The 23,043-nt window shown below is 39.6% G+C and overlaps 2 protein-coding genes across 2 annotated transcripts; one reads left to right on the top strand and one right to left on the bottom strand.

Moving 5' to 3' along the window:
* Positions 1 to 438: 438 nt before the first annotated feature.
* LOC120243957 (olfactory receptor 8B12-like) lies at positions 439 to 1,380 on the bottom strand. The gene has a single exon (XM_039250215.1). The coding sequence runs from the start codon at positions 1,369 to 1,371 to the stop codon at positions 439 to 441; it is 933 nt and encodes a 310-aa protein (XP_039106146.1). The 5' UTR covers positions 1,372 to 1,380.
* A 19,583-nt stretch (positions 1,381 to 20,963) lies between these two features.
* Positions 20,964 to 21,893, top strand: LOC120243952 (olfactory receptor 8A1). Its single transcript, XM_039250208.1, has one exon. The coding sequence runs from the start codon at positions 20,964 to 20,966 to the stop codon at positions 21,891 to 21,893; it is 930 nt and encodes a 309-aa protein (XP_039106139.1).
* The last annotated feature ends 1,150 nt before the right edge of the window (positions 21,894 to 23,043 follow it).

Raw genomic sequence — 23,043 nt, 5'->3', positions numbered from 1 at the left:
ACTTATGGAACACTTAGTTGTATGGCCCTGGAAAACATATATAAAATTTCTAAGTCTCCAATGTCTATTAAATAAGGTCACATAAAATGGTTTATAAGCCCTATTTAAGATTAAATTATTTATAGTTGGGGCACTTGTGGAGATGAGCACTGGGTGTTATATGGAAACCAACCTGACAATAAACTATTTGTAAAAAATAATAATAATAAAAGAGAACAGTGAAAAATGATTTATGAATGTAGAAAAAATACATAAATATCTTGAAATAGTCGAGGTGGGTCAAAGGATACAGAAAATAGATATGTACTAAACATCCATGAAGCATAAAGACTTAAAATTCTCTTTCTTTACAAAAGAGAAAAAACTTGAACTTGATTCTCTCATTGAAAACACACACACTAATAAACAGGATTGTATCTTCTTCAAATACTACTTTTCTCAAGAAGATAATTTTCTTTCCAAGGTTTTTCTCAGGGAAATTTTGACGTCCTTGTTCCTCAAACTGTAGATCAGTGGGTTTAACATGGGCACCACAATGGTATAGAACAGAGAGGACACTTTCCCTTGATCAAGGGGCAAAATCGAAGGTGGTTTGAGATATATGAAAGCCCCAGAACCAAAGAAAAGAGAAACCACAATTATGTGAGAGCTACATGTACTGAAAGCTTTGGACCTGCCCTCAGTGGAGTGAATGTGCAGAATACTGGACAGAATCAGAGCATAAGAGATGAAGATGGTGACAATGGGTATCCCAATGTCAATGGCCACAAGTATGAAGACCACCAGCTCGTGTACATAAGTACTGTTGCAGGAGAGCTCAAGGAGAGGAAAGATGTCACACATGAAGTGATTGACAAGGTTGTCGGCACGGAAGGTCAGACTTGCTATGCTTCCCGTATGCACCATGGCCCCTGAAAGCCCCATCATATAGACACCCAACAAAAGGAATAAACAGACCTGAGGAGACATGGTGACCGTGTACACCAATGGTTTACAGATGGCCACATAGCGGTCATATGCCATCGCTGACAGGAGGAAGGACTCAGAAATGACAAAGAAGCAAAAGAAAAAGAGTTGAGTCATACACTCCGCATGCAACATGATGTTCTTCTTTGAGACAAAACTCTTCAGCATTTTGGGGGTGATGGTAGTGGAGTAACAGAAATCTTTTAAGGAGAGGTTGAAGAGGAAAAAGTACATGGGTGTGTGTAGGCAAGAATTCAAGCCAATCAGAGCTATCAAGCCCAAGTTCCCCAGCACAGTGACCATGTAGAAACCTAGAAACAGGAAGAAGAGAGGGATCTGCAGTTCTAGCTGGTCTGTTAATCCTGTAAGGATAAACTCTGTCACAGAAGAGTTCTCAGTCGCCATTCTCCTCTTGGGGATGAGTGGAGCAAGGGAGTCTGGAGAAAAGAAAAGAAAACCAGTTAGAGAGAAAGAAATACCACTACCTTCCCAGTATCCACCCCCCCACCCCCATGCTGAAGAATGAAATCCGCAGAGAGAGATTTGACGTTAGGATGGTAGGAAGGTTTTTACTGTTTGCTATGGACCTATCCTACAGCCCAAGTGACTTTAACTTCCAGAGAGAATGGTTAGAGGATAAACTTTGCCTCCAGAGAGAAAGCAGTAATTTATTCATATCCCAATCCATTCAAAAATAATATAGATGTCTTTTAGATCTTCAGTTAGTCCATTTTCTATGTCCTTCTCTCTCCTGCCTGTGCATCCATTGCTAAAACCTGGGCCTCTTCCCTGCAGAAAGTCTTGTCAAATACCCAGAACCCCCACCCCTGGGTCACTGCTGTCAAACCAAGAAGGTGAGGTCACATCTTTCCAATCCCTCCTAGCTCAAGTGTGTTTAGGTTTAATGATAAATTTTTTAAAACTAGCAACTACTTAAGTGGTTCCAATGAGATACTATGTACTAAGAACTATATGACAATATTTTATCCCTATTTTGAAGATGAGACAACAAATCCTCAAAATACTGGGGCATGGCCAGTAGGTGAACTTTGACAGTCTGACTCTCAGGTGTGCCCTCAGAACCACTACATTACAACACTGACCAGGGTTAGGAAATCCCTCACCTTCCTTCAGTTTATAGCTGTAATGCTATACTCTACTCTTTCTTGTTCACAATTGCCCTGGGATAGAAATTAACTATTAAGAATAGAAAATGATAGACTGAGCTCAGACCCCTCTCCTCCCAGATCAAAACACATAATTTATCTTGCAGCCATTTCTACACTGAAGAACATGATTTCCGATTGTTAATTTGCCTGAAAGCTTAGTGATAAGGAAGGAGATGTGCCTTTTCCAGACCAGCAGATAACAAGACAATAAAGAGTTTTATTAGGATTACAGATCTCAGTGGCCTAATAATTAAGACAAAGACTCCCTCAAAACTACTTCCTCAGAGATTATTTCCCCAAAGGAATAAGAAATATTTGTTTATACCCTTGATATTGGTTGATTTGGCTTTTAGAGACAATTATTTCAACAAGCCTTTATCCAATACGATTAAAAGAAAATTCAATACAAATAAAGTAAAATTTCAAAAAATTTTCAAAACTGAAAAATATTGGAAATAAAGAATTCATTAGGTTGGTTAATAGCAGAATGAGTGCAGCTAAAGGAAAGATCATTGAAAGGAAAACAGATCAACAGAAATAACCCATACTAAAATGCAGATTGACAATAATAATAATAAATAATAACAATAACAAATATAATTATAAAAGAAGAATCTTTAAGTCAATACTAAATAGTCCTACATATGTGTAATTAGAGATTCAAAAGATGAGTTGAGTGAGAATTGGGGGAAATAAGTTTTTTCTTTTCAAATGTTTATTTAAATTGTAGTTAGTTAACATACAGTGCAATATAGATTCAGGAGTAGAATTCAGTGATACATCACTACATACAACACCCAGTGCTCATCATAGCAAGTACCCTCCTTCCTTAATCCCCATCACCCATTTGGCCCGTCCCACACCCACCTCCCTCCTTCAACCAGCAGTTTGTTCTCTATCACTAAGAGTCTCCTATGGTTTGTTTCCCTCTCTCTTTCTCCCCCTCCCTTATGTTCATCTGTTTTATGTCTTAAATTCCACATATGGGTGAAATCATATGTTATTTGTCTTTCTCTGACTGATTTATTTCACTTAGCATAATACACTCTAGCTCTATCCATGTTGTTGCAAATTGCAAGATATCATTCTTTTTGATGGCTGAGTGATATTCCATTATCTATCTATCTATCTATCTATCTATCTATCTATCTATCTATCTATCTATTATGCCCTTTTTTATCCTTTCATCAGTCAATGGATATTTGGGCTCTTTCCATAGTTTAGCTATTGTTGATAAGGCTGTGATAAAAATCAAGGAGCATATGCCCCTTCAAATGAGTACTTTTTTTCTTGAGGTGAATGTTTTATTTTTATTTTTTATAGTTTATTGTCAAGTTGGTTTCCATATAACACCCAGTGCTCATCTGAACAAGTGCCCTTCTCCACCCATTTTACCCTCTTCCCCACCCCCATCAACCCTCAGTTTGTTCTCAGTATTTAAGAGTCTTTTATGGTTTGCCTCCCTGCCTCTCCTTAACTATTTTTTCTTTTTCTTTTTTAATTTTTTTTAAATTTATTTCTAGGAAAGAGAGAGAGAGAGACAGCATGAGCAGAGGAGGGTCAGAGAGAGAGGGAGATACAGACTCTGAAATAGGCTCCAGGCTCTGAGCTGGCAGTCAGCACAGAGCCCGACGCGGGGCTCAAACCCACAAACCACGAGATCATGACCTAAGCGAAAGTCGGACGCTTAACCGACTAAGCCACCCAGGCGCCCCATCTCCTTAACTATTTTTTCACATTCCCTCCCCTATGGTCGTCTGTTAAGTTTCTCCTGTTCCACATATGAGTGAGAACATATGGTAACAAACTAACTTATTTCACTCAGGATAACACCCTCGAGTTCCATCCACATTGCTACAAATGACCAGATTTCATTCTTTCTCATTGCCATGTAGTATTCCATGGTATAGATAAACCACATCTTGATCCATTCATCCGTTGATGGACACTTGAGCTCTTTCCATGATTTGGCTATTGCTGAAAATGCTATGGCCATTGGGGTACAGGTGCCCCTATGCACCAGCACTTCTGTATCCCTTGGGTAAATTCCTAGCAGTGCTATTGCTGGGTCATGGGGGAGTTCTATTGTTAATTTTTGAGGAACCTCCACACTGTTTTCCAGAGGGGCTGTACCAGTTTACATTCCCACCAACAGTGTAGGAGGGTGCCCGTTTCTCCATATCCTCGCCAGCATCTATAGCCTCCTGATTTATTCATTTTAGCCACTCTGACTGGCGTGAGGTGGTATCTCAGTGTGGTTTTGATTTGTATTTCCCTGATGAGGAGGGATGCTGAGCATCGTTTCATGTGTCTGTTGGCCATCTGGATGTCCTCTTTGGAGAAGTGTCTGTTCATGTCTTCTGCCCATTTCTTCATTGGATTATTTGTTTTTAAGGTGAGGAGTTTGGTGAGTTCCTTATATATTTTGGATACTAGCCCTTTATCTGATATGTCATTTGCAACTATCTTTTCCCATTCTGTCAGTTGTCTATTAGTTTTATTGATTGTTTCCTTTGCCATGCAGAAGCTTTTTACCATGATAAGGTCCCAATAGTTCATTTTTGCTCTTGAATCCCTTGCCTTTGGAGATGTGTCAAGTAAGAAATTGCTGCGGCTGAGGTCAAGGAGGTTGATTCCTGCTTTCTCCTCTAGGGTTTTGATGGTTTCTTGTCTCATGTTCAGGTCCTTTATCCATTTTTGGTTTATTTTTGTGTATGGTGTGAGAAAGTGGTCTAGTTTCATTCTTCTACATGTTGCTATCCAGTTCTCCCAGCACCATTTGTTAAAGAGGCTGTCTTCAAATCAATATTTTTGTATCCTTTGGATAAATACCTAGAAGTGCAATTGCTGGGTCATAGGGTAGTTCTATTTTTAGTTTCTTGAGGAACTGCTGTTCTCCAAAGTGGCTACATTAGTTTGCATTCCCACCACCAAGAGTGCAAGAGGGTTCTCTTTTCTCCACATCCTCACCAACATCTATTGTTTCCTGTGTTGTTAATTTGAGTCATTCTGACAGATGTGAAGTGCTATCTCATTGTGGTTTTGATTTGTATTTCCCTCATGATGAGTCATGTTGAGCATCTTGTTCTGTGTCTGTTAGCCATCTGGATGCCTTCTTTGAAAAAAAAAAAGTCTATTCATGTCTTCTGCCCATTTCTTTTATTTTTTTAATTTAATTAATTAATTAATTTTTAAATTTACATCCAAGTTAGCATATAGTGCAACAAATGATTTCAGGAATAGATTACAGTGATTCATCCCCTATGTATAACACCCAGTGCTCATCCCAACAAGTGTCATCCTTAATACCCCTAATCCATTTAGCCCATCCCTCCTCCCACAACCAACACTTCCAGCAGCCCTCTGTTCTCTATATTTAAGAGTCTCTTATGTTTTGTTCCCCTCCCTGTTTTTATATTATTTTTGCTTCCCTTCCTTCATGTTCATCTGTTTTATATCTTAAATTCTTCATATGAGTGAAGTCATATAATATTTGTCTAATTTTGCTTCGCATATATACCCTCTAGTTCTATCCATGTAGTTACAAATGGCAAGATTTCATTCTTTTTGACTGCCAAATAATACTCCATTGTATATATACACCACATCTTCCACGTCTTCTTTATCCATTTATCCATTGATGGACATTTCCATACTTTGGCTATTGTTGATTTCTGTTGCTTTAAGCATTGGGGTGTATGTGCCCCTTTGAAACAGCATACCTGTATCCCTTGGATAAATACCTAGTAGTGCAATTGCTGGGTCATAGAGTAGTTCTATTTTTAATTTTTTGAGGAACCCCTATACTGTCTTCCAGAGTGGCTGCACCAGTTTGCATTCCCAACTGCAGTGCAAAAGAGCTCCTCTTTGCATCCTCATCAACATCTGCTGTTGCCTAAGTTGTTCATTTTAGCCATTCTGACAGGTATGAGGTGGTATCTCATTGTGGGTTTGATTTGTATTTCCCTGAGATGAGTGATGCTGAGCATTTTTTCATGTGTCTGCTCGCCATCTGAATGTCTTCTTTGGAGAAGTGTCTAGTCATGTCTTTTGCCCATTTCTTCACTGGATTATTTGCTTTTTTGTTGAGTTTGATAAGTTCTTTGTAGATTTTTGGATACTAACCCTTTATCTGATATGTCATTTGCAAATATCTTCTCCTATTCCATTGGCTGCCTTTTAGTTTTGCTGATTTTTTCCTTTGCAGTGCAGAAGGTTTCTATTTTGATGAGGTCTCAATAGTTCATTTTTGCTTTTGGTTCCCTTGCCTCTGGAGATGTGTTGAGTAAGAAGCTGCTGCAGCCAAGATCAAAGAGGATTTTGCCTGCCTTCTCCTCTAGGATTTTCATGGCTTCCTTTCTTATGTTTAGGTCTTTCATCTATTTTGAATTTATTTTTGTGTATGGTGTGAGAAATTGGTCCAGGTTCATTTTCCTGCATGTCGCTGTCCAGTTTTCCCAGCACAACTTCCTGAAGAGACTCTTTATCCACTGGATATTCTTTCCTGCTTTGTCAAAGATTTATTGGCCATATGTTTGTGGGTCCATTTCTGGGTTCTCTATTCTGTTCCATTGATCTGAGCGTCTGTTTTCACGCCAGTACCATACTGTCTTGATAATTACAGCTTTGTAATACATCTTGAAGTCCAGGATTGTGATGCCTCCGACTTTGGTTTTCATTTACAAGATTGCTTTGGCTATTCAGGGCTTTTCTGGTTCCAAATAAATTTTAGGATTGTTTGTTCCAGCTCTGTGAAGAATGCTGGTGTTATTTTGATAAGAATTGCATTAAATATGTAGATTGCTTTGGGAAGTATTGACATCTTAACAATATTTAGTTTTCCTACCCAGGAACATGGAATATTTTTTCATTTTTTTTGTGTCTTATTCAATTTCTTTCATGAGCTTTCTATAGTTTTTAGTTTGTAGATTTTTCACCCCTTTGGTTAGGTTTATTCCTAGGTATTTTATGGTGTTTGGTGCAATTGTACATGGTTCGATTCCTTGATTTCTCTTTCTGTTGCTTCATTATTGGTGTCTATAAATGCAACCAATTTCTGTGCATTGATTTTATATCCTGTGCTTTGCTGAATTCATGAATTCATGCTAGCAGTTTTTTGGTGGAATATTTTGGGTTTTCCATATAGAGTATTATGTCATCTGTAAAGAGTGAAAGTGTGACTTCCTCCTGGCCAATTTGGATGCCTTTTATTTCTTTGTGTTGTTTGATTGCTGAGGCTAAGACTTCCAATAGTATGTTGAATACCAGTGGTGATAGTGGACATCCCTGTCTTGTTTCTGACCTTAGGGGGAAAGCTCTCAGTTTTTCCCCATTAATGATGATATTAGCAGTGGGTCTTTCATATGTGGCTTTTATGATCTCGAGGTATGATCCTTCCTCCTTGGGGAGGTTTATCAAGAAAGGATGCTGTAGTTTGTCAAATGTTTTCTCTGCATCTTTTGAGAGGATCATGTGGTTCTTGTCCTTTCTTTTATTCATATGATGAATCATACTGATTGTTTTGCAGATATTCAACCAGCCCTGCATCTCAGGTATAAATCCCACTTGGCCATGGTGAATACATTTTTTTAATGCATTGTTGGATCTGGTTGGCTAATAACTTGTTGAAGATTTTTAAAAAATTATTTCCTATTGGGGCGCCTGGGTGGCTTAGTCGGTTAAGCGTCCGACTTTCGCTTGGGTCATGATCTCGCGGTTCGTGGGTTCGAGCCCCGCGTCGGGCTCTGTGCTGACTGCCAGCTCAGAGCCTGGAGCCTGTTTCAGTCTGTGACTCCCTCTCTCTCTGACCCTCCCCTGCTCACGCTGTCTCTCTCTCTCTCTCCTAGAAATAAATAAAACATTTAAAAAAAAAATATTTCCTATTGCATTATTTATGCATTTCTTTTCTTTTAAAATTTTAATGTTTATTTTTTTAGAAGGAGAAAGACAGAACACAAGCGGGAGAGGGGCAGAGAGAGAGAAAGACAGACTCTGAAGCAGGCTCCAGGCTCTGAGCTGTCATCACAGAGCCCGATGCAGGGCTCAAACTCATGAACCATGAGATCATGATCTGAGCTGATGTCAGAAGCTTAAGTGACTGAGCCACCCAGGATCCCCTCTTGTTGAGGATTTTTGCATCCATGTTCATCAGGGAAATTGGTCTATAGTTCTCCTTTTTAGTGGGGTCTTTGGTTTCTCTGGTTTTGGAATCAAGGTAATGCTGGCTTTGTAGAAAAGAGTTTGGAAGCTTTCTTTCCATTTCTCTTTTTTGGAACACCTTCAAAAGAATAGGTGTTAAAAAATGTTTGGTAGAGCAAGAAAGAATATCCAATGGGAAAAAGACAGTCTTTTTAACAGATGGTGTTGGGAGAACTGGACAGCAACATGCAGAAGAATGAAACTAGATCATTTTCTCACACCATGCACAAAAATCAACTCAAAATGGATAAAGGACCTGAACGTGAGACAGGAAACTATCAACACCCTAGAGGAGAAAGCAGGAAACAACCTCCTTGACCTCCACCGCAGCAACTTCTTACTTGACACATCCCCAAAAGCAAGGGAATCAAGAGCAAAAATAAACTGTTGGGACCTCATCAAGATTAAAAGCTTCTGCACAGCCAAGGAAACAACCCAGAAAATTAATAGGCAACCAACGGAATGGGAAAAGATAGTTGCAAATGACATATCAGATAAAGGGTTAATATCCAGAATCTATAAGGAACTCACCAAACTACACGCCCGAAAAACAAACAACCCAGTGAAGAAATGGGCAGAAGACATGAACAGACACTTCTCCAAAGAGGACATCCAGATGGCCAACAGACACATGAAACGATGCTCAGCATCCCTCCTCATCAGGGAAATACAAATCAAAACCACACTGAGATACCACCTCACGCCAGTCAGAGTGGCTAAAATGAGCAAATCAGAGAACTCTAGATGCTGGCGAGGATGTGGAGAAACGGGCACCCTCCTACACTGTTGGTGGGAATGTAAACTGGTACAGCCCCTCTGGAAAACAGTGTGGAGGTTCCTCAGGAAACTAACAATAGAACTCCCTTATGACCCAGCAATAGCACTGCTAGGAATTTACCCAAGGGATACAGAAATGCTGAGGCATAGGAGCACATGTACCCCAATGTTCATAGCAGCACTCTCCACAATAGCTAAAACATGGAAAGAGCCTAAGTGTCCATCAACAGATGAATGGATCAAGAAGATGTGGTTTATCTATACCATGGAATACTACATGGCAATGAGAAACAATGAAATCTGGCCATGTGTAGCAACATGGATGGACCTTGAGGGTGTTATGCTGAGCGAAATAAGTCAGGCAGAGAAAATATCATATGTTTGCACGTATAGGAGGATTAGGAGGAACTTGACGGAGGAACAAGGGGGAGAAGAAGGGGGGAAATGGTGGGGGAAAGGGAGAGAGGCAAACCATGAGAGACTCTTGAATGCTGACAAAAACTGAGGACTGATGGATATGGGGGGGAGGAGGGATGGGCATGGAGGAGGGCACTTGTGGGGATGAGCACTGAGTGTTATGTGGAAACTAATTTGACAATAAACTATTTGTTAAAAAAAAAAATGTTTGGTAGAATTCCCCTGGAAAGCCATCTGGCCCTTGACTCTTGTTTTTTGGAGAGATTTTTGATTACTAATTCAATTTCTTTACTGGTTATGGACCTGTTCAAATTTTCTATTTCTTCTTGTTTCAGTTTTAGTAGTTTATATGTTTCTAAGAATTTGTCCATTTCTTCCAGAGTGCCCATTTTATTGGCATAGAATTGCTCATAATATTCTCTTATTATTTGTATTTCTGCTGTGTGGGTTATGATCTCTCCTCTTTCATTCTTCATTTTATTTATTTGGTTCCTTTCCTTTTTCTTTTTAATCAAACTGCCAAGGGTTTATCAATTTTGTTAATTCTTTCAAAGAACCAGCTCCTGGTTTCATTGATCTGTTCTACTGTTGGTTGGGTTTTGTTTTGTTTTGATAGCATTGGTTTCTGCTCTAATTTTTATTATTTCCTGTCTTCTGCTGGTTTGGGGCTTTATTTGCTGTTCTTTTTCTAGTTCTTTAAGATGTAAGGTTAGGTTGTATATCTGAAACTTTCTTCCTTCATTAGGAAGTCCTGGATTGCTGTATACTTCCTTCTTTTGACCACCTTTGCTGCATCCCACAGGCTTTATTTAGGCTGTGGGGTTATTTTCATTGGCTTACATGTACTTTTTAATTTCCTCTTTAACTTCTTGGTTAACCCATTCATTCTTTAGTGGGACGGTCTTTAGTTTCCAAGTATTTGTTATCTTTCCACATTTTATCTTTTGCTTGATTTCAAGTTTCATAGCATTGTGTTCTGAACTATGCACGGTATGATCTCTATATTTTTGTAGTTGTTGAGGGCTGATTTGTGTCCTAGTATGTGATCTATTCTGGAAAATGTTGCATGTGCACTCGAGAAGAATGTGTATTCTGCTGCTTTAGGATGAAATGTTCTGAATATATCTTTTAAGTCCATCTGGTCCAGTGTGTCATTCAAAGCCATTGTTTCCTTGTTGATTTTCTGTTTAGATGATCTGTCCATTGCTGTAAGTGGGGTATGGAAGTCCCCTACTATTATGATATTGTTCTGAATGAGTTTCTTTATGTTTGTAATTAATTGATTTTTATATTTTGGTGTTTCATGTTTGGAGCATAAATGTTTACAATTGTTAGATCTTCTTGGTGGATAGACCCCTTAATTATGATATAATGCCCTTCTTCATCTCTTGTTACAGTCTTTATTTTGTTTATTTTTTAATGTTTTATTTATTTCTGAGAGAGAGAGACAGCGTGAGCAGGGGAGGGTCAGAAAGAAAGGGAGACACAGAATCTGAAACAGACTCCAGGCTCTGAGCTAGCTGTCAGCACAGAGCCTGACGCAGGACTCGAACCCACGAACCGTGAGATCATGACCTCAGCCGAAGTCGGACACTTAACCAACTGAGCCACCCAGGCTCCCCTCAGTCTTTATTTTAAAATCTAGATTGTCAGGGCACCTGGGTGGCTCAGTCGGTTAAGTGTGCAACTTCAGCTCAGGTCATGATCTCACAGTTTGTGAGTTCAAGCCCTGTGTTGGGTTCTGTGCTGACAGCTCATTGCCTTGAGCCTGCTTCAGATTCTGTATCTCCCTCCTTCTCTGCCCCTCCTCCACTTGTACTTTGTCTCCCTTTCAAAGATAAATAAACATTAAAAAAAGTTTAAAAAAGTTTAAATCTAGATTGTCTGATATAAGTATGGCTACTCTGGCTTTCTTTTGGCAACCATTAGCATGATAGATGGTTCTTCATCCCTTTACTTTCAATCTGCAGGTGACTTTAGGTCTGAAATGGGTCTCTTGTAAACAGCATATAGATGGATCTTGTTTTCTTATCCATTCTGTTACCCTATGTCTTTTGATTGGAGCATTTAGTCCATTGACATTTAGAATGAGTACTGAAAGGGGCGCCTGGGTGGCTTAGTCGGTTAAGCGTCCGACTTTCGCTTGGGTCATGATCTCGCGGTTCGTGGGTTCGAGCCCCGCGTCGGGCTCTGTGCTGACTGCCAGCTCAGAGCCTGGAGCCTGTTTCAGTCTGTGACTCCCTCTCTCTCTGACCCTCCCCTGCTCATGCTATCTCTCTCTCTCCTAGAAATAAATAAAATATTTAAAAAGAAAATAAAAATAGAATGAGTACTGAAAGATGAATTGATTGCCATTATGTTGCCTGTAGAATTGGAATTTCCGTTGGTGTTCTCTGGTCCTTTCTAGTATTTGTTACTTTTGGTCTTTTGGGGTTTGTTGTTTGTTTGTTTGTTTGTTTGTTTGTTTTCATCTTATCTCCCCTCAGAGAGTCCCCATTAAAATTTCTTGCAGGGCTGTTTTGTTTTTGTGTCTCTGGGAAACTTTTAATCTCTTCTCCTATTTTGAATGACAGCCTTACTGGATAAAGAATTCTTAGCTGCATATTTTTCTGATTCAGCACATTGAATATATCCTGCCACTCCTTTCTGGCCTGCCAAGTTTCTGTGGCTACGTCTCCTGCAAACCTGATCTGCTTTCCCTTGTAGGGTAAGGACTCTTTTTTCCTTTGATGCTTTCATGATTTTTTTCCTGCCTGAGTATTTTGTGATTTTGACTCTAATATGCCCTGTTGATGGTCAGTTTTTGTTTAATCTAATGGGAGTTCTCTGTGCTTCCTGTATTTTGATATCTGTGTGTTTCTCCATGTTAGGAAAGTTTTCTGCTGTGATTTGCTCAAATGAACCTTCTACCCCTTTTTTTCTCTCTTCATATTCTAGGTACCCTATGATTCTGATGTTATTCCTTTTTAATGAGTCACTAAGTTATCTAATTCTTATATTGTGCTCTTTTGCCTTAATATCCCTCTTTTTTTCCTGCTTCTTTACTCTCCATAAGTTTGTCCTCTATGTCGCTGATTCACAGGTCTGCTTCATCCATTCTAGTTGCCATGGTATCCATTCGCGATTTCAGCTCAGTTATAGTATTTTTTATTTTATCCTAACTAGCTTTTACTTCTTTTATCTCTGCAGAAAGGGATTCTATGCTATTTTCACCCCCAGCTAGTATTCTTATTATCACGATTCTAAATTCTGGTTCAGACATCTCACTTGTATCTGTGTTGATTAAGTCCCTGGATATCATTTCCTCCTCTTCTTTCTTTTGGGATGAACTGCTTCATTTTGTCATTTTGAAGGAAGAAAAGGAATTGGTAAAGTAAAAAATAAATAAATAAAAATTTAAAACAACACACAAAAATCAAATAAAGGATGTTAGATGCTAGGCGTGTTTTGGTCTGGTTGTTGAAAGAAGCTTGATAGATTAGAGAAAAAAGGGAAAGAAAAGACAAAAGGGGAATAAAGGAAAACGTTTGAAAATTTGAAAAAAATGAACACAATAAGATAAAATAAAATGAAATGATGAAAGTAAAATAGAATATTTAAAAATTACAAGGAAAAAATTTACAAGGAAGTAAAAAACATAGTAGAAAAACTGAAAGGAAAATCTTTTTTATAAAAAAGGAAAATGAAAATAAATTTTTTCTCTTTCTATATTCAAGAATAAGAAAAAATAAAGAGAAAGAATTGAATAGAGGGACCAGAAAACAGACTGATATACAATTGAAATTACATCATTTCCCCTAGAAGTCAAACTATGAAGCTCTTTATAATCTATATACTAAGCAGGTAGAGAGACTTGTGGTGTTTCTCAAGAGCGCTGTTGGCCTAGTTGGGCGGGGCTTAGTGTAAAGGATCTGTTCTCCACTAGATTGAACTGTTTAGCTTACTGGGGTGGATTATTGTGGTGTGTGTAGGCATGTAAGTGCATGCACAGGAGGGTGAAAATGGCGACACCCAGCTACCCAGTCTCTAGTATCAGAACTCTGTGCTCTCCCTGACTGACAATCAAGCACCCCTCTTTTGTCTCTGGCTTCCATCTACTCCCCACTTCTACACTGTCCATGACCAAGCCATCAGGCTGCCAGGCAGCATCTCCCTTCTGAGTTTTATCTCAGACGGGGCTGTTTTTCCAAGCCCCTCACTTCTGAGGGATTGCAGCTTTGACCTGCTCAGATCCTCTGGGGGAGGGTCTCGCTGAGCAATGGTCAAGTGCTGGCCACACCCAGGAATGTTCACAGGACCTTGCTGCTCTGATGCCCAGATACTGTGGCTGGGTGCCAGCCACCCCAGAAAAAGTTCACGCGATCTTGTAGCAGCAGTATTTCAGAAATTACAGGAAATCACAGCACACATCTGGTGCCACGCTGCACCCTTAATGTCCTTGTTCCAACACTAGTGAATATGACTGTTCTCTGGGGACTGCTAGGACTTTGCCTGTGAGGAGGCCACACAGCCTCAACCAAATGTCTCCCAGCAGGGAAACCACCTCTCCCCGTGTGGCCTGAGAGCCCAAGGATCTCGTTGGGGATTTACCCTTCCCACCAGAGCTCTGCCAGGTATTGAGCTGTGGAGTTTCAGACTCTGTGCTCCCCCTGTTTATAGAGTCTTAATGTAATTTAAACCCTCTCCTTTCTCCTTTCTCCCTTTTTTATTCAGTCCCTTGCGGCTGTTTCCACTCTTCCTCTTCTCTCCAGCTGCTTTCTGGCGGGGGGGGGGGGGCAGCCAGGAGGGAAGGATGTTCTTTTCCTATACTGTCCCCCTATTTCCATCCTCCCCCCACAAGCAAAAATGGCTCCCTGCCCTCCATGGCTTCTCTCCCCCAGTTCACATCTCCACGCCATGTACCTGCTGAATTCAAGTTGTACAGATTGTTACGTTAATCCTCAATCAGTTTTTTAGGTGTGCAAGATGGTTTAGTGTTGATCTGGCTGCATTTCAGGGATGAGAGATGCAAAATAACCTTCCATGCTGTTCTACCATCTTGTCCCCCTCCCCTCTTCTGTCCATTTCTTAATAGGATTATTGTTTTTTGGGTGTTGAGTTTGATTAAGTTCTTTGTACATTTTGGATACTAACCTTTTATCAGATATGTCATTTGCAAATATCTATTCCCATTCTGTAGGCTGACTTTTAGTTTTATTGATTGTTTTCTTCACTGTGCAGAAGCCTTTTATCTTGATGAAGCCCCAATAGTTCATTTTTGCTTTCGTTTCCCTTGCTTCCAGAGACATGTCTATTAAGAAGTTGCTCCAGCTGAGTTCAAAGAGGTTGTTGCCTGTTTTCTTCTCTAGGATTTTGGTGGTTTCCTGTCTCACATTTAGGTCTTTCACCCATTTTGAATTTATTTTCGCGGATAGTGCCAGGAAGTGGTACAGTTTCATTCTTCTGCATGTTGCTATCCAATTTTCCTAGCACCATTTGTTGAAAAGACTGTCTTTTTTTCCATTGGATATTCTTTCCTGCTTTGTCGAAGATGAGCTGACCATATAGTTCTGGGTCCATTTCTGGGCCCTCTGTTCTACTCCATTGGGCTGTGTATGTGTGTTTGTGCCAGTACTTACTTTATACATTATCCTTTCTTTATACTGTCTTGATGATTATAGCTTTGTAATATAGCTTGAAGTCTGGAATCTTGATGCCTCCAGGTTTTCTTTGTTTTTTTTCAGGATTACTTTGGCTATTTAGGGTATTTTGTTGTCCCATACATATTTTAGAATTGTTTGTCCTAGGTCTGTGAAAAATGGTATTATTGTTTTGATAGTGATTGCATTGAATGTGTAGATTGCTTTGGGTAGTATAGACATTTTAACAATGTTTGTTATTCCAATCCATTGCCATGGAATATTGTTCCATTTCGTTGTGTTGTCTTGAAATTCTTTCATAAGTGTTCTATAGTTTTCAGAGCACAGAACTTTTACCTCCAAAGGCGTATTCCTAGGTATCTTATGGTTTTGTAAATGGGATCAATTCCTTGATTTCTCTTCCTGCTGCTTCATTATTGCTGTATATAAATACAACAGATTTCTGTATCTTGATTTTATATCATGAGACTTTGTTGAATTCATGTATTAGTTCTAGCAATTTTTTTTTTGGTGGAGTCTTTTGGGTTTTCCATGTAGGGTATCATATCATCTACAAAGAGCAAAAGTTTGACTTCTTCCTTGCCAATTTGCATGACTTTAATTTCTTTTCATTGCCCATTTGCCGAGGCTATGACCTCCAGTACAATGTTGAACAACAGTGGTGAGAGTGTTGTTGTTGCTCTCAGTTGTTTTCCCATTGAGGATGATATTAGCTGTGGTTCCTTCGTATATGGCCTATTTGATGTTGAGGTTTGTTCCTTCTATCCCTTCTGTCTTGAGGGTTTTTATCAAGAAAGGATGCTGTATTTTGCCAAATGCTTTTTCTGCATCTATTGAGAGAATCATATGGTTTTTATCCTTTCTTTTGTTAACATGGTGTATCACATATATTAATTTGCATATAATGAACCCGTCTTGCATCCCTGGAATAAATTCCACTTGATCATGATGAATAATTCTTTTAATGCACTGTTGAATTCAACTTGCTAGTATCTTGTCGAGAATTTTTATGTCGATGTTCATCAGGGATATTGGTCTGTAATTCTCCTTTTTTGTGGGATTTTTGTCTGGTTTTGGAATTAAAGTAATGCTGGGCTCATAGAATGAGTTTTGAAGTTTTTCCATCCATTTCTTTTTTTGGGGAACAGTTTCAACAGAATACGTATTAACTCTTCTTTAACTGTTTGATGGAATTCCCCTGGGAAGCCATCCATCCATGGACTTCTGTTTGTCGGGAAATTTTTGATTACTGAGTCAATTTCGTTACTTGTTATGGGTCTGCTCAAATTTTCTATTTGTTTGAGCCATCATCTTATGGTTGTGGAATGGAACCCAGCATTGGGCTCCATGCCAAGCATGGAGCCTGCTTGGGATTCTCTCTCTCCCTCTCTTTCTGCCCCTACCCCACTCATATTCTCTCTCTCCATAAACAAACAAACAAACAAACAAACATTTGAAGCCTAACTGAGTATGCTTAATGAAGAATAATGATGAGTAGTAAACCTAATGGTGGTAACTAAGGATGTTGATGGTAATGACTGACGTGGTAGTGATGGTGGTGATGGTTCTGGTGGTGATTATGAGGTGTTTGGCTATAAGATATTTGAATGCTAGCATTAGACTCTAAGTCTCCCAAGTTGAAAATGACTCCAAATAAAAGGAAAGTTAACACACCTGGGAGACAAACCATGATTTTCAGCATAGGAACAAGCCAAGACTCTAATTGCTCCTTCAGCAAGGACTCCAGGGCCTGAAATGACTGCATCCCAGGAGGTTCTGCCCATGTGTTATATAAACAGACCCCCCAGGGACCAATTTTTCATAACCCTGCTGGCCCCTTGGAATGCATGAAGAAATAGATACAAAACTGGACAGCTCTCTCATTATTGATGTTTATTTCCTAACTATTGGAACCAAGACATCCCATAACATTTCCAAGAGATTGTGGTTTTTTCTCATCACAGGTATTAATCAGGTTTAACACAATGATATAAAAAAATATGTCTTCCATGGATTTCTGTTTCTAATTCAGGCTTTATTTTCTAAGCATTTGTTTACCTTCATCTCTAAGTGGTTTCTTCTTTATGTGCTGAGTTCTCATAGGCTACAGGCCCAAGCCTCTTCTGGTCTGGTAAAACTAGAGGTAATTGTAGCAACTGATACCAAATATATGGATCATGTTTGCCTATTTTATATTATTAGATGACTATGGGATTAAAAAATTAAATCAGTGCTATCTAGGATTTTCCAGTGCACACCACGTTGAATGGTATTTACTCTGCCTTGCTTTCTAGAGCACGTTGATTTCTGCTAATGGTATATTCAAGGTGGATTTTCTATTTGTCATATTGTTATAAGAAGTGAAAATGTGTACAAGGGGAAAAGGTAGGATTTTTAAAAATTTTTTATTTCATGTTTATTTATTATTGAGAGAGATAGAAACACAGAGCGTGAGCATGGGAAGGGCAGACAGAGAGGGATACAGAGAATCAGAAGCAGGCTCTAGGCTCTGAGCTGTCAGCACAGATCCCTATGCAGGACTCGAACTCACAAACCCTGAGATCATGACCTGAGCTGAACTCAGATGCTTAACCTACTGAGCCACCCAGGCACCCCAAGATTTTTTTAATCTATTGTTATTATGTAGAAGAAATTTGTTTTCTCCTTTATAATAAATGGAAAAAACTTAGCTACTTTTGAGACTAGTTATTGTGAACTTAAGTGCCATACCACCAATAACAACATAGGAAGTTGACAAACCAAATCAGATTTTTTTTTTTTGTCTTCACAGCACATCCTAAGGATTTAAAGACTCATATCTAAGAAAAGGAAATACGGTTAGTGCCCAGAGCTGTTATTATTATTATAGGAATCAAATGAAAAAAAGTATTATAAAGTATTTTTTAAAAGCCGGTTACAAAATGTTTTTTAATACATTTAGGAGTGTCTGGGTGGTTCAGCCTGTTAAGCATCCAACTCTTGATTTCAGCTCAGATCATGATCTCAAGCTTTGTGAGTTCAAGCCCTGCATCAGGGCTCCTCCACGCTAACAGCAAGGAGCTTGCTTGGGATTCTCTCTCTCCACTCCTTCCTCTCTCTCTGCCCTTCCCCTGCATGCACAAATGCACTGTCTCTTTCACACTCTCTCAAATAAATAAACTTAAATATAAATTATATATACAATACAAATATAAATAAAAATAAATAAATATATATATATATATATACACCCATGTAAATACATACATATAGAAAAATCTAGAAAGATAGTCACTGCCAGTATTAGTCCCTAAATAGTGGGGAAATATGATGCTTTTACTTTTCCTTATTTGCATTTCTGATTTTCTACAATGCATACATATTGCCTTTGTAATTTTTAAGTGCACCTGAAATTAGCAGTGAAATCTATCCTGCATCCCCAAAGATTCAATAAATTAAGTTTACTAAATAAGGATAAAATGCTATCTAAAGATAAGCTATAGAAATCCAAGTACAGTTTAGTAGAAACAAAACAGATCATTGTCAGAAATCCTGGGTTTTAGGCCCAGTTCTTCATCTACTAACTGTATGATTTGGGATAACATTTAGAGTTTCAATTTATGAGAAAATGAAAACATAATATAACATTCTTCCTTTTTCATATGCTATGTACAAGCTAAGATATCAAGTGTAAAGCAGCTCAACCACCACATTGCATAGAACTGCAGGTGTGTGGGTGTACAAGCGTGCACATTGGGGCTAAAGGAAACGAGTTCATGATCAAGAGAGAACAGAGTTTGAGTTCTGAGTCACTGATAATTATTGGCAAGCTTTGAGAAAGTCACTAAGTGTCTGGCACTTCCATTTTCTCAATAGGAAAGTGGAAATAAAAATCCTACTCGGAACACATTTCTCCTCATACCCAAACTTGGAGAAGGAGTTAGTGAGATTGAACTTCAAAAAGCATTATATGAAAGTTAGTAATTATATGAAGAAGTAATCAAAAGAATAAAAATTTAAGTTTTTTAGACAAAGAGATGTATCTTAGAGATGGGATGTCTGTAAGCATCATATCCAGCAATGATGATCCATGCTTCTTAGGGACATGTCGACATTTTGAGTGTCATGCTATTAAGGAAATAATGAGACTTGGTTTGATGTTACAATCTGAACATCATCGTAACAATAACAGCTATTGAGCACTTATTCTGTCCTATATAATCTGCACCGTAGATCAATTAAATCTGAACATCTGTGGGTGGAGCCCAGGCATCAGTACTTTGTAAATGTTCCAGGTGATTACAGTACAGTCAATGTTGAGAACCACTGTCTTAGAGCCTCATGTCCAGTAAAAATCTAAGAACAAATTCCAGACACCTAATGACAACTCACTTTTATGAGAACTGAGTGCTTGAAAAAAATGTCTAAGTATGCATTTTTCCCATGTTATTTTTACAACCACCTTGGAAGTTGATTTATTTAAAAAAATATTTTTTAATGTGTATTTAATTGTGAGAGAGAGAGAATGTACGTGGGGTGGGGGGTGTTTCAAAGAGAGAGAGAGATACAGACTCCATGCAGGCTCCAGACTCTGAGCTGTCAGCATACAGCCTGAGGCGAGACTAGAATCCATGAATGGTGAGATAATGACCTGAGCTGAAGTTGGACACTTAACTGACTAAGCCATCCAAGCAACTGGTGGCTTAAATGCAAAGACTTCATCAGAAGAAAAGCTTCATTGCTGTGCAGCTTATAAACCAAGGAGCCACAGCACTGGGCTGCAAGCCAAAGTAGCTCCATCAGGGAAGGTTCAGGCTTGGAGTTAAATAGGCAAAACCCACAAGTTCTGTGCCCTCTGCAGAGATTGGTCAGATTCAGGTCCCAAACTACAAGTTTCAGGAGCAGGGTGACAAGCAGGATACACTATTTCTGGTCGTTTCACAGTGTGGCAGCTCCTGGGGAGCATGACAAAATATGTTGTGACAGGTTTTTTTTGGGGGGGGGGTTGGAGGTGTGGGGTTTTTTTTCTTTTTTGTGAATTTTGCTGAATTTTGTGCAAGCTTGTCATCCCAGGCTGAGACATGGTCATTTGGCCTGATTAAAATGTTACTTTCTCTCCCTTGACATGAGGGAACTCATCTTGGCTGTTAGCAGTTGCTGTCTAATTATTGGGATTCTTTGTTCTCATTTTCATCTTGCAGATACAGAAACTCACTTGTCACTCAATGATACGGCTGTAACTACCACACTACCCTGGCACTGTGTCAATTTGAAAAGGGTATCTGTGTGTTCACATTCAGAAACTATTTGGGAATTGCACAGATGACAAGGAAATTTTATTTCTGAAGCATGTCCAAGCATAAAATATGAAGTGTGCTGCTTTTTACCTATAGGATAGAGGTTCTCAGACCTGAGCATCCATCAGCATCATGTGGAGAGAGTGTTCAACCCAGATTGCTGGCCCCAATCCCAGAGTTTCTGACTGGTAGGTCCTGGGTGAGGCCTGAGAGTTGCGTCTCTAACATGATGCTGATGCTGCTGGTCTGAGGATTGCACTCTAAGAAACATTGCTGTAGGGTATTTGAGAAACATCAAAGTGGTAAAAGCTCCACATCTTGTCCCGTTTTCTTCCTATTCTCATGGTCTTTGAAGCACCCAGTGCCTGGTCTTCCTCCCAGCCAACAGCAAGAGGAAGGGATGAGCCCAGGATCACCCAGCTGACCCCAAATGCTCAAAATCAGCTTTCCCAAGAAGTCTAAGATGCAGGTTTTCATGGGCTCTTCTCTCCCATCCTCACAGGGCTCCCAATCACAGGAGAATGGCTGCTGAAAATCACTCTACAGTGACAGACTTTATTCTCAGGGGATTGACAAATCGGCCAGAGCTCCAGCTCCCTCTCTTCCTCCTCTTCCTTGGGATCTACTTGGTCACCGTCATAGGGAACCTGGGCATGTTCACACTGATTTGTCTGAATGCTCAGCTTCACACCCCCATGTACTACTTCCTCAGCAATCTGTCACTTGTGGATCTCTGCTACTCCTCTGTCATTACCCCTAAAATGCTGGTGAACTTTGTGTCAGAGAAGAATATCATCTCCTATGCGGGGTGCATGTCACAGCTCTACTTCTTTTTTGTGTTTGTTTTTGCTGAGTGTTACATGCTGACAGTGATGGCCTATGACCGCTATGTCGCCATCTATACCCCTTTGCTCTACAATGTTATCATGTCTCCTCAAGTGTGTTCTTTTTTGTTGGTTGTGGTCTATTCCATGGTGTTTATTGGTGCAACAATAGATACTGGCCTCATGTTAAAACTGTCCTACTGTGAGCGCCTCATCAGTCATTACTTCTGTGACATCGTGCCCCTGATGAAGCTCTCCTGCTCTAGCACCTATCATATTGAGATGACAGTCTTCTTTTTAGCGGGATTCAACATCGTAGTCACCAGCTTAACAGTCCTTGTTTCCTACGTCTTCATCCTCTCCAGCATCCTCCACATCAGCACCACAGAGGGCAGGTCCAAAGCCTTCAGCACCTGCAGCTCTCACCTTGCAGCTGTGGGAATGTTCTATGGATCTACTGCGTTCATGTACTTAAAACCCTCCACGGCCAGTTCTGTGGCCAAGGAGAATGTGGCCTCCGTGTTCTACACTACAGTGATCCCCATGCTGAACCCCCTGATCTACAGCTTGAGGAATAAAGAGGTAAAGGCTGCTGTGCAGAAAACACTAAGGAGAAAAATGTTTTGAGGTAAATGTTATTCTTTCTTGATTTTAAAATTAAGTCGTTATATAGAAGGAAGCCCTCTGAATGCTTGTCCAGCCATGATGGGAAGCAGTCCCTTGACTACATGGTTGGGTGAACACCTCCTCCCCTTCATCCCTCTTCCTTTCCTCCCTCTTTGGACTCTCATTTCTGTTTAAAATAAAATCATTTCAGGTTCTTGCTTTCTTTCACTTGATGTCCATTTTCTCTGTCCTGAACCCTTTGGTAAACATTTACTAAAAACATTAAACTTTCAGCATTGAGGGGCACCTTGATGACTCAGCCACTTAAGCTGAAATTCTTGGTTTCAGCTCAGATCATGATCTCACAGTTTCATGAGTTCAAGCCCTGCATCAGGCTCTGTACTAATAACATGGAGCCTACTTGGGATTCTCTCTCTTCACTCTCTCCCCGCCCCTCCCCATTCACACTGTCTCTGTCTCTCTCAGAAATCAATGAGCTTTAAAATAAAATAAACCTTCAGTATTGAGTTTGAACATCATCCATTGTTTTGTTACCTTCCCTACAGAAATGAGTACTTAATCCAATTCTTTTTGTGTGTGTGTGTGTGTGTGTGTGTGCGTGCCTGGGAGTGTAGAAGGCAAATAGAGGTGAATGTGAAAATCAACAAGAAGTGATACACAGCTCCTTCTTCATCCAGACCTCCTTCCTTGCCTTCACTTCTCTCTGTTCCTGCCCAAGAACCTCTATGAGACCCTTTTATATAATTCCATAGTGACAATAAAAATAACAAGAGCCAGTCACATGTTTTAAGGTGCTTACTCTGAACAATGCAACCCCCCTAAATGCTTTATATACATTATTACAATTATGCCTCATTACATGTAGGTACTGTTGTTATCCTCATTTCACAAATATGGAAACTTAGTTTAGTAACGTGTTAAGATCACATCACTGGCAAACAAGCAACACCAGGATCCAAGTCTAAGAACTTCAGAGCCCACAGTCTTGACTCTCACACATTATCCCCTCTGCTTTAGGCCAACACTCCATTTGAACAGCCTGTTAAGCCTGACCCAATTATGCTCTTCTGATGTCAAATACCCCCAAAAAATAATTTCACAGATCCGTACCTTTTATCGCCTGCCCTAGCCTCTTCCCCTTTACAGAAAA

This window comes from Hyaena hyaena, unplaced genomic scaffold (assembly GCF_003009895.1).
Source record: "Hyaena hyaena isolate Hyena2069 unplaced genomic scaffold, ASM300989v1 scaffold_364, whole genome shotgun sequence".
NCBI classification, from domain to species: domain Eukaryota; kingdom Metazoa; phylum Chordata; class Mammalia; order Carnivora; family Hyaenidae; genus Hyaena; species Hyaena hyaena.
The sequence above is the reverse complement of the archived record's forward strand: the minus strand, read 5'-3'. Positions and strand labels throughout refer to the sequence as shown.